The sequence below is a fragment of the Carcharodon carcharias genome, chromosome 19 (assembly GCF_017639515.1).
Source record: "Carcharodon carcharias isolate sCarCar2 chromosome 19, sCarCar2.pri, whole genome shotgun sequence".
Classification (NCBI taxonomy): Eukaryota; Metazoa; Chordata; class Chondrichthyes; order Lamniformes; family Lamnidae; genus Carcharodon; species Carcharodon carcharias.
The window spans coordinates 102874856-102887376 of NC_054485.1; the positions used below are offsets into that span (position 1 = coordinate 102874856).

The 12521-nt window shown below is 46.4% G+C and overlaps 1 protein-coding gene across 1 annotated transcript in view; it reads left to right on the top strand.

Annotated features, from left to right (window-relative positions):
* Positions 1-425: 425 nt before the first annotated feature.
* The window catches only part of LOC121291772 (complement factor B-like), a 453969-nt gene continuing 441873 nt past the window's right edge, over positions 426-12521 (top strand). The window contains exons 1-5 of the mRNA XM_041213313.1: positions 426-699; positions 1758-1931; positions 4991-5092; positions 8836-8969; positions 9487-9634. Coding sequence (XP_041069247.1) covers positions 552-699; positions 1758-1931; positions 4991-5092; positions 8836-8969; positions 9487-9634 — 706 coding nt within the window. The 5' untranslated portion in view covers positions 426-551. The remainder of the gene's footprint in view (positions 700-1757; positions 1932-4990; positions 5093-8835; positions 8970-9486; positions 9635-12521) is intronic.

Genomic DNA, 12521 nt, shown 5'->3' on the forward strand with positions numbered 1-12521 from the left:
GGTGGCACCCCATGTGGAACCACTGCTGCCATCACAGATCCTATTATTAGGTACAAGTGGGTGATCTGCTAGGCAATCTAGCACGGGCTCTATGGGCTGAATGACTTCCTCTGTGCGCTGCTGTCTAACCATTCCCTGATCCCATGATCTAAGAGGCCAGCTAAGAGTCAACCACATTGCTGTGGGCCTGGAGTCACATGTAGGCCAGACCGGGTGAGGATGGCAGATTTACTCCCCGGAAGGACATTCGTGAACCAGATCAGTTTTTGTGGATTCACGATCACCGAGCTTTTTAATTCCAGAATTATTTAATTAACTGAATTTAAATTCCTCCAGTTGCCGTGGTGGGATTTGAACTCAGTGCTGTAACTGTATGTGATTCTATGATCTCCTTGGCTCAGGATCACGCTAGCTTGTACCTGAAGTTTCTGATGCCACTTTGCACCCCTATCTCCCTCAAACTCTGAAGCCAATTCCAGGCCACTCAGCCCTTCTAAGCTGTTCCTATCTCACTAGTGTTTCGATGCCCACCTCCTGTACTGGAAGAAGGGATGTTCAGTCCGCTGAACATTTCCTACAGCATTGGGGAAACTGTCACGTTTGAGTGCTACGATGGATATGAGCTCCAGGGCTCGGTTAGCAGGACCTGTATGAAGAATGGCCGATGGAATGGGACAACAACAACCTGCGACTCCGGGTGTAAGTATTCCTTGGGGTATCCCTGGATGTGTTTGTTGTTTGTGGAAGGAAGTTCCAAACTTCTACCACTCTTTGTGTGTGGAAATGTTTCCTGAAAGGTTTAGCTCTAATTTTTAGACTCCACCTGCTCATAGTTTGTCTCCATTTGTCCTATGCTCCACTCCCCATGACTTCTCCCTTTCCTTATTCCTCCTCCTCAAACTTCACACCCCATCCATCCTCATATCCCCCTCACTCCCCCTTTCCCCTCACACCCCCTCCCCCACCCTCAGTCCCCCTCCCCCACCCTCACTTCTCCCATTCTCACTGTCACTTCCCCCCACCGCCACTCTCTCCAGCCCTCATTCCCCCCCACCGCCACTCTCTCCAGCCCTCACTTCCCCCCACCGCCACTTTCTCCAGCCCTCACTCTGCCCACCCTCTCTCCCCTCAGCCTCAGGCCTCCTGTCATGACTCTACCAATCCCTCTCCTTGCATCCACCTCTGTCTCTCCCTTCACACATCCCTCTTAGTATTGTGAAACCTTTGACTAAATCACTCCTTGACCTTTTAAATTTCAGGGAACACAGCTCTAGTTTTTGTAATCTGCTTGTGATTTAACCCTTAGAGTCCAGGTGTCAACCGAATAAAATCCACATGTAATCCCTCCAAGGCCAACATATCTTTCCTCAGGTATGGTGCCCAGAACGGCTCACCATATTCCAGAAACAAGCTCGAGGGCCTCACCCTGCTCCTGTGTTTCTGAACAATTTATGGTTTCAATTCAATTCTTAAAGGGATTAGGGGTTTAGATTGAAAGAGGGTCAACAAAAAGCCTTTAGGAGGACCAGGATTGGGATAGAAATTCCTGTGCCACTTCCCTCAGTGTGAACTGGGAGTTATCCGATCAGGAATTCTGCCATTTTGGAATTCACCAAATGGAAATCATGAGGCCCTGTGGGGGGAGGGAAGTTTCTCTTATGTGTGTTTCTCTTGTGTGTTTGTTTCTATGGCTTTGAAATTGCTGATAGCTGCAGGGGTTGCCTTTTGCTCATCAGTAAGTTCTCCATCTCTTTAAGCACAATATTGCCCTCATCCCGGGATCCCGGCTGGAGGCAGGAAATCCGGATTGAGTTACTTCATCGGTGACAAGGTGGAGTATGCCTGCAATGGTGACCTGGTGCTGGTGGGATCGTCCAGGAGGGAGTGCTTGGAGTCGAAAGAGTGGACAGGAAGTGAGCCCAGCTGCCAGTGTAAGTCTTGACCATTCATACAATCTTTGTATAGTTCCAATGGGATCTTTAACATCTGTCTCCATTGTTGCAGGCAGACAGGAGCCTTGGCTCACTGCCTCTTCCCAGTTCCATTAATGCAGGTGGAATGATCACATAACATGGGAATTTCATGGCATTTACAGCACAGAAACAAGCCATTCTACCCAAGTGTTTTGTGCCAGTGTTTATGCTCCACTCAAGATTTTTCCCACCCTACAAGTAGCAAATCTTAGGCAAATAAAAGGAAGCAAATGACAAGAAGGAGAAGTCCTGTGGTACAACGAGTAGCACCCTGCCTCTGAATCAGAAGCTCTGGGTTCGAGTCTCGCTCCAGGCCACTTGATGGCCATGGAAGGTACATTCATGTTGTGGCCAATCAGGTTGAGTATCAATTTGCAAATCCTTCCAACACACGCCAGTGGTAAGTGGTAAGAGTGGGAGAGATTCCTGGCCAGCCACATGACGGAAAGAAAGTTGGAGCCTCGATCGTCACTACCCATATCTCCAGCCTACAACGTGCACGCAAAAAGTGTATGTTGCCACAGCAACTCGGGCTCCCTGAGTGAAGTGTAACAAGCCACTAGCATTGACTTGAGCCAGAATGCAGCATCATAAAATCACTTGCAGCTTGAGATAAGAAATGAGAGGCTGAGTGAAGCAACAGAATCCAACAGCGAGTAGTTTGCACATCATTTTCACAAGGTCTTATTTCAGGGTTTTATATAAACAGAAGTCCCTCATTTTTTTAAGTGCATTTCCCTCAAAGTAGGCCAAACCAATGGCTGGCAGAACTTCAACTGGTAATTATCTCCAGCACAAAATGAGTTCTCGTGATCTCTTACTTTGATTAAGAATCCTTACTTGTACTACTAAAAAGGCCCCAGGTTACCACACTTAAACATATCAGGGAAAATATTTTTTAATGTAACCTTTTTGAATAAAACAATGCAAGGAATTCAGGCGTGATAAGTAAGTTGACAGAATGACCATCAAATTGTGCAAAGATTTATCAAGCATAAAATATGGCTCGTAAACTAGGTAGCCATTAACTTAGCTTAACAAATTATACCTCCTGATTCCGGCTATGGACAGCAGAGTGCGCAAAACACATGTTCCTTGGCCAGCAAGTGCTGGAGTGGGACTCGAACCGGGACCTTCTGGCACAGAGGCAGCAACATTACCCACTGCATCGCAGGACCTCCTCCAAGTCGTCTGTTCCCTTTTATGGACCGAGGATTTGCTACTTGTAAGGTTGGGAGAAGTCTTGTGTGGAGCATAAATACTAGCACAGAGCAGTTGGACCAAATGACCTGTTTCTGTGCTGTAAGTGGATTTGCCCTGACTTCTGAAAGTCTTGCAGTCTCTTGGGACTTCTGTACTTTACTGGGGCTTCATTTATTTCTCAGATCCCGGGGGGCGGTGGTGGGGGAATGTAGAATGTAGTTCCTCCCTTTTGGGTCATGGTTTCAAACTTCTGCCTAAACGCTTAACTGCTCCCTTCCTTTACAAACCATTTCAGCCACTTAACCAGTTATCAGGGCACATAATTGATTACTAATTGGCCCTGATGTTGGAGCCTATTTTATTACATTCCTAAGTAAGAAGATTCTCATGCGTCCAGGCTCCTCATCAATTTGTGCTGGTTCTAACTAGACTGGTACAGTCTCAGGTCTTACAAACAAGCGTGGGAGCTAAGGTTACAAAGGTTAATTCAGAGTCTAAATGATGGTACTTGAAGCTATTGAATTTGAATCTATGGTTTGATTTCTCTACAAAGTGAATGCATAGTTTGATTTTGATAATCTCCCAATGGGATCAGTAGGTGTGAGGGTTAATCACTGAAAACCTCCCTCAGAAAGTTAGCCTGGGGCAACCTGGCTCCATTTCTGGCCTTGGGGTTGGTCAGAGTTTGGGGATGGCTCACAGGGAGAACAACAAGGTGTGGTTGATCCCTCCTCATGACCTGCACTCACATAAAACGAACAAAACCTTCCATTTCTACAGTGTCTTTCACGACCCCAGGTCATCCCAAAGTGCGTAATGAAGGGCTTTCTGAAGCGTAGTCACTGTTGAAGCGTAGAAAATGTGACAAACAATTTGTGCACAGCAAGATCCCACAAGAAGTTGTGTGGCAAGAGACCAGATCACCGAGGGCCATGGCATAACATAGGGGTCATGTTACTGGCCTCGTAACCTAGAGAACCAGAGTAATGAATTGAAGTTTTAACCACAGGTTAAATTCAGTTAGCTAATAAACCTGGAACAAAAAGTTACTCTCGGTAATGATGACCGTGAAATCAATGGATTGTTGTAAAAACCCATCCGGCTCACTAATCTCCTTCAGGGGAGGAAATCTGGCCTACATGTCACTCCAGACCCACAGCAATATGGTTGGATTTTAACTGCCCCCTGAAATGGCCGAGCAAGCCAGTTGTATTCAAGAAAGCAACTGGCCACCACCTTCTCATTGGGCAATTTGGGGCACATCATAATTTCCGGCCTTGCCAGAGATGCTCCAGTCCTGTGAATGAATAACCAAAAAATACCCCTGCTCTAAGGAATTAATATTGACCCAGGGAATCTGAGAAGAACCCTCCTGCTCTTCTTCAAAATAGTGCAATGGAATATTTTACACTCCCCTGAGCGAGTGGACAAAGCCTCACTCTATGCCTCCTCAAAAAGACAGCACCACTGACAGTGCAGCACTCCCTTGGCACTGGCAACACCGCTTCATCGAGGTTTTAAATTGTTCCACATCCTTGTGAACTCGAGTGATAAGAAAACGCATGATGCCAGGAATGGACTGAGGACTCACTCCTTGCTCTCCTGTTACCCACACCCATCATTGAAACCTGATTTGGAGGAGTGCGTTCATATTTGAAGGGTGGGGAGGTGGGGGTTAATGGGGGTAACAAGGCTCCATTCAGAAAGATTGAACGGCAAAATTGGCGCAGTCCTGCATGGTCCCAATTTGGATGCGTTCGAAGCAAATTGAGGAAGTGGCTCGAACTAAATCAGCATTTTTCTTTCCTCCATAGATAGAAGTTCCTTTGATAGCCCAGAAGAGGTAGCAGCATCTTTCACAGCCTCCTTCACCAATGTGCTGGGTATGACTCACACTGGAGATGGAAAAGCGCCAGGTACATCATCGACCATCATCCCCTGTTGTGTTAACCAATCCCCCGTGTAATACCCCCCTTCGCCCCATCATATTATGAGCTGGAATTTTTATTTTAAGGGGCAAGATAGGACCAAAAGACACATCGCCCCTCCAACTGGAGAATGAATGAAGATGAGAAATAGGAACAGTCATCGGCCATTCGTCCTCTTGAGACTGCTCCACCGTTTGATAAGATTGCTCCACCATTCGATAAGATTATAACTGACCTGACTGTATTTCAACTCCCCTTTCCTGCCCACCCCTACCCCGACATAACCCTTGACTCCCTTGTCAATGAAAAATCTGTCTAACTGAACCTTGAATATATTCAATGACCCAGCCTCCGCTGTGGAAGAGAATTCCAAACACCAACCCTCTGAGAGAAGAGATTCCTCCCCAACTCCGCCTTAAATGGGAGACCCCTTATTTTTAAGCTGCGCTCCCTAATTCTTGAATCTGCCTTGATGGGGAACGATCCTCTCAGCCTCAACCCTGTCAAGCCTCATCTTTTATGCCTCAATAAGATCACCCCTCACTCTTCTAACTTCAACATTTCCTCATAAGACAAACCCTTCATCCTAGAATCAGCCAAGGGAGCCTTCTCTGAACTGCTTCCAGTGCAAGTATATCCCCCCTCGAGTAAGGAGCCAAACCATACACAATATTCTGGGAACTTATTGAGCAACAACCTGATCGCTGATATTCATTTTGGATCTGCCAGAGCCACTTGGCTCCAGACCTCATTACAGCCTTGTTTAAGGCTGCACCCCCTCCCTAACAAACTTTGGATGTACCTACACCGCGTGGACTACAGCGGTTCACGAAGTGGGATGACAATTCTCCAGATCCTGATGGACTTCATCCTAGGGTCTTAAAAGAGTGACTAATGAGGTAGTAGGTAGGTTAATGTTAATTTTCCAAAATTGCCTATATTCTGGAATGGTCCCATCAGACTGGAAAGTAGCAAGTGTAACCCCTCTATTCAAGAAGGGAGGGAGGCAGAAAACAGGAAACTGTAGGCCAGTTAGCCTGATATCTATAATGGGGAAGGTGCTAGAGCCGATCATTAAGGAGGTTATAGCTGGGCATTTAGAAAAACTCAAGGTAAGCGGGAAGAGTCAGCATGGTTTTGTGAAAGGGAAAATATGTTTAACCGATTTAGTGGAGTTCTTTTGCGCCTTGGATAAAGGGGAGGCTATAGATGTCTGTACTTGGATTTCCAGAAGGCATTCGATAAAGTGCCATATCAAAAGTTATTGTGGAAAATAAAAGCTCATGGTACAGGGGGTAACATATCAGCATCGATAGAAGATTGGCTGGCTGGCAGAAAACAAGAGAGAATGTATAAATGGGTTTTATTCTGATTGGCAGGATGTAACAAGTGGAGTCCCGCAGGGGTCTGTGTTGGGGTTTCAACTTTTTACAATTTATATCAATGTCTTAGATGAGGGGAGTGAAGACATGGTAGCTAAATTTGCAGATGACACAAAGATAAGTAGGAAAGTATGTTGTGAAGAGGACATGAGGAGGTTGCAGACAGATATAGGTAGGTTAAGTGAGTGAGCAAAAATCTGGCAGATGGAGTACAATGTGGGAAAATGTGAAGTTGTTCACTTTGGCAGGAAGAATTAAAAAAGAGCAGAATATTACTTAAGTGGAGAATGACTGCAGAATTCTGAGGTGTAAAGGGATCTAGGTGTTCTCGTGAATGAGTCACAACAAGTTAGTATACAGGTACAACAATAATTAAGAGGCTATTGGAATGCTATCCTTCTTTACGGGAGGAATTGAACATAAAAGTAAGGATGTTATGCTTCAGTTATACAGGGCATTGGTGAGACCACATCTCAAATTCTGTGTGCAGTTTTGATCTCCTTATTTAAGGAAGGATGTTAATGCATTAGAGGGGGTTCAGATGAGGTTTACTAGATTGATACCTGGAATGAGCAGGTTATCTTATTGAGGAAAGGTTGGACAGACTGAGCTTATTTCCACTGGAGTTTAGAAGAGTGAGTGGTGACCTGATTGAAGTATATAAGATCCTGAACAGTCTTGTCAAGGTGGAAGTGGAAATGATGTTTCCTCTTGTGGGTGAGTCCAGATCTAGGGGGGCACTGTATTAAAATTAGGGGTCGCCCTTTTAGGACAGCGATGAGGAGAATTTTTTTCTCTCAGAGGCTTGTGCGACTTTGGAACTCTTCCTCAGAAGGCGGTGGAGGTGGGGTCACCGAATATTTTTAAGATGGAGGTAGATAGATTCTTGTTAGAGGCAAGGGAATCAAAGATTATCAGGGGGTAGGTGGGAATGTGGAATTAGTGATGCAAAAAGATCATTATTGAACGGCGGAGCAGGCTTGAGGGGCTGAATGGCCTACTCCTGTTCCTATTTCTTATGTTTGTGTAAGAAGGAAGCTCACCACCGCCTTTTCAAGGTTAATTAGGAATAGGCAATAAGTACTGGCCCAGCTACCAATGCCATGAACGAATAACAAAAATAAAACAAAACTGTTTAAGGAAATGAAGCAAAACACAACAGATTTAAATTTCCTGCTATGATTTTTTTCTCCTGTGACTCTGCTACATGAGCAGGGACATGTTATGAATGAAAAAATAAATGTTTTATTTCATTTTTATTTGCTGTTGGAAACCTCATCCTGTCCGTGGATGAGGTTTCCTAAAACATGCAAAGGCTGCTTGGCCTTTTCACCTGCCCGCCAACATTTTATGTTTAAAAATTTGAGTTATGATGTTTTTAATGGCCTTAATAGGCCTTTTAATTGTCAGCGGGCGCGCAGCCAGTTCCTGTGTGCGCCTGCCGACCGAAATGTCACGTGACTGCTCGCCCGACATCAACGCGCTTCAATTTATGCTTGAGCGTAAAAACTCTGCCCAGGGAATCGGTAGCCTGGGGTAGATGGGGCAAAAATAAAGCCGTTTAACAAATTATCAGGGATTGGGATCGGAGGGAGGTGGCTGGAAGTTTATGGGCAATCTGGTCGGATGAGCCGAGGTGGGCTGGGAATCTTGTGACCTTTTACCCCATCAAGGCCCCTATTGGTAGGAGAAGGGTCTCCTCCTCCAGCCTGATCAATTTAAACCCAGTGTCTGATTGGGCCTGAGGCTAGGATTGCCAATTCTGATTGGCCGTTTTCCTGGAGATTTCATCACATGGCCTTCCATCTCCAACTGGTACGACAGCCTTTATTCCCTCTCACCCCCTGCCAAACTCCCCCCATTCTCCAATAACTAAACAACAAGAGTGTTTATAGAAAATGAATAGATTTATAGATAAAATGTCACATTTCTTTTTGTTGCTTCTCAACTTCTCTCCTGGGTTTTGCTTGCAACAGTGTCCAGTGAGATTGAACTTTGAATTGTTGGAGGCTCCATGACAACGCAAAAGGGTTGGCAATACCAGCGGGCTTCAATGCATGAAACATCGTCTAGCTTGGCATTCAAGTTGGCCGCCTTCGTCCAAAGGCAGCTGGCAGGCAGACACCATTGGGCGGAGTTGGGGGCGAATCTTTGCCACTGTGTGGAAGGCGAATACCAACGGATATGACATGGGTGGGGTGGGTGTTGCGGGGACACCAGACCAGGTGCAGAGGCAGTGGTGCAGGCTGACTCAGGAGTGCTTGCCACCCATTGTTCCACAGAATTCCCCACCACTGAGTGCCAACATAATCCTTAATATCCCAGTTTTAACTGTCTCTTCCTCCACAGCAACTACTGCCCGTAGAATCACCCTCACCAAGGACACACCGCTTCATATATACATCCTTCTAGATGCTTCCAGTAGCTTTGGTGAGGAAAATTTCGAGAAAGCCAAGAATATCACAAAGAACCTCATCGACAAGGTAAAGGATCAATCACCGTTGGCAAGTTTCAAAGTCGCCTAAAGTGAATTTAAGAAAAAAAGATTATTTCAGGCTTTTTTTTCTGCTTGACAATGCATCGGACACAGTTACATCAGGGCAGCACAACCACCTTGATTGGCACCCCGTCCACCACCTTAAACATTCACTCTCTCCACCACTGACACACAGTGGCAACGGTGTGCACCATTCACAAGATGTGCTGTAGCATCTCGCCAAGACCCCATCGACAGCACCTTCCAAACCCGCAGAGAAGGACAAGGTCAGCAGCTGTCACTGGGTCAAATTCCTGGAACTCCTCCCTTACAGTGCTCTGGGTGTACCTGCACCACATAGGCTGCAGCGGTTCAAAAAGGTGACTCACCACCATCTTCTCAAGGGCAATTAGGGATAGGCAACAAGCCTTGCCAGTGACGCTTATATCTCATGAACAAATAAAGAAAAAAAGATTGTAATTATTCTCAGACCAGTGGACTGAGAGGTTTTTTTTGTCTCCTAGATTGCAAGTTTTGATGTTTGGCCCAAGTTTGCAATTATATCGTATGCATCGGAGCCAATCGTGGTAGCTAACCTCAATAATGAAGAAGAATCCAGTGCTGCTGACGCTTTGGACTTGTTGCGTGATTCGGACGAGGCAAAATATACAAGTGAGCTGCGTTTTGAAGGGTTTGAGTGTAGTTGCCAGTCCTTTAATGACCTAAGAACAACATAAGAAATAAGAGCAGGAGTGGGCCATTCAGCCCCTTGAGTCTGCTCAGCCATTCTACCTCAACTCCCCTTTCCTGCACTGTTGCTCATGGACCTTGATTCCCTTGGTGCTCCCAAAAAATTCCCAAAAGTCATTCTTCTCTGTGAAGCTGTGGTTGGTTAGTTGAGGGAAATAGGCAAGGCCAATGGTCTCATGTGAAAATAGAAGGGGCAACTTCCATTTCCCCATGAACCCACTTTGCCAGTGTAGGGAAGAGGAAATTCAAGGAACCGTGTCCCATTTTGGGCACTCAGCAGGCACTGAGTGAAAGCTCATTGTCTGCTTTGTGCGATGCTTGTTGACGTCCTCCTGTGGCCTGTGTTCACCAGTGTTACCCTTTTCTCACCCCCTCTGGATCTAACACTCACTCCCATGCCCCACTGCCGTCGTGACAGCTGCCTACTGCCGTCCCCATTTGCCATTCTGTTACGCTGGTCGTCTCTGTGGCTACACTCCCGCCAACATCGCCACTGTCAATGGCCAGGCTTTACTGCAGCTGTGTGCAACACTGTTTGGACCACATCTGGGGTGCAGTGTTCAGTTGTGGACATCACACCTACAGGAGGGATGTTCTGAGGAAAGGTCATCGACTTGAAACATTCACGCCTTGTTTTTCTCTCTCCACAGATGCTGCCAGACCTGCTGAGTATTTCCAGCGTTTTCTGTTTTTAATTGAAGGGTGTTTTGGTCTTGGAAGAAGTGCAGTGCAGATTCACCAGAATGATACCCGAGCTCCAGGGGTTAGATTATGAGGAGAGATTACATAAACCAAGTTGTATTCCCCAGAAATATTGATTATTCTGGGGTGATTCAATTGAGACCGTCATGGTTCTGAACAGAATTGCTTGGGAATAAACAAAGGGAAACCTTCTAAGCTCTTGGGAAGGACCAGGATCTAACCTCAAAATCAAAGCCGGGCCATCCAGAGGTGAAGTTGGGAAAGACTCAGAATTATAGAATGGTTGCAGCACAGAAAGAGGCTATTCGGCTCATCATGTCCACGCTGGCTCTCTGCAAGTTCAATTCACCGAGTGTCACTCTTCTGCCTTTTCCCCAATAGCCCTGCAAATTCTTCCTCTTCAGATAATGATCAAATTCTCTTTTGACAACCATAATTGAATCTGCCTCCACCACACTCTCAGGCAGCGCACTTCGGATCCGAAACACTCGCTGCACAAAAAGGTTTTCCCTCATGTCGCTATTAACTTCTTTTTCCAATTGCCTTAAATTGGAATCTGATTCTCGATCCGGCACTGGGGAAAAGTTTCTCCCTATCTACTCTGTCCGGACCCCTCAGGGATTTGAATACCCCTCTCAAATCCCGCCTCAGCCTGATGTATCCAGGGAGATTTGTCCCGCCCTGTACCCTCTGGTGTGGCAGAAAGGTGAGGGAGAATTGGTTAGAAGTCACGGGTGTCTGAGAAAAATTTGTTTTTTTTGAGCCAGGTCACTTGCAGGCCTCCATGTGGTCCATGAATTCCTTATCCCTTCAGACTGAACATGGCAGCTTGAGCAGAGGGAGGTAGATTCAAATCGGTGAGTGACAGATTGGCGACCGTTGCCAGGAAGGTGTGCAGACAAAGCCCCCTGATTTTAAGCTGACCCCCCCGAGCTGAACCGGGTAGCCTCAGATCAGACGCACACCTCACCCTCCATTAGATTTTACCGTCTGTTGAAGAGCGAGAAACGATTTGAACAGCGGTGTCACAACCTTGGAATCCCAGAAGGAATTGTTGGATGCTATGATGCCGGGGGGGGGGGGGGGGGGGGGGGTGTGGACCTGTGGGTGCCTAAGTTGGGCAAACGGCCTTCCATAGGCACATTGATCTTAAGATCTGCTTTGCTGCATTGTCATAGGAGGGACTGCACCTCAGGGTGGACACAAAGCAGTTGCTTCCCCTAGCGGGGGAATCTAGAACACAGGCAGAGTTTGGTGGGGAGGGGGGGGTCTTAGAATAAGGAACCGATCGTTTAGAACTGAGATGAGGAGAAATTTCTTCATTCAAAAGATTGCGACTCTCTGGAATTCTCGGCCCCAGAGGTTCGTGGATGCTCCATCATTGAACACATTTAAGGATGGATAGACAGATTTTTGATCTCTTAGGGAATCAAGGGGGATGGGGATTAGGTGGGAAAGTGCAGACGAAGCCCAAGATCAGCCATGTTCTTATTGAATGACAGAGCAGGCTCGATGGGCCAAATGGTCTACTTCTGCTCCTGTTTCTCATGTTCTTAGGAGGGATGGATTGGCCTTTAAGGGGGTGTAGTGCAGATTCACCATACCCAGGATGATACCTAGGTTAAAAGGGTTCCATTAGGAGGCCGTAGACTAGACATATATTGGCTTGATATATAGGAGATGAAAGGGTGATCAGATTGAGGTGTTTCAGCTCCTTAAAGGATTCGATAGGACAAATAAAGAAAGAAACTTTTTCCTCTGGTGGGGGTGGGGTGGTGCAGGGCGTGGGGAGTCCAGAACAAGGGGCCAGTGCCTCAAAATTAGAGCAAGGTCTTTCAGGAGGCTTTTCTTCACACAGAGCAGAGTGAAAATCTGGAAATCCCTATCCCAAAAATCTGTTGAGCCTGCTGCAAGTTGCAGGAGGGAGGGAAAAGGGTGGTGGGGGAGGAGGGGAGGGGGTGGGGTTGGTGGGGTTTGGGGGTCAATTGAAAATCTCAAAAACTGAGATTGATAGATTTTTTTTAAAGGTTATGGACCCAAGGAGGGCAGATGGAGTTAAAAACCAGATCTTCCATCATCTAATTGAAATGTGGAACAGGCTTGAGGG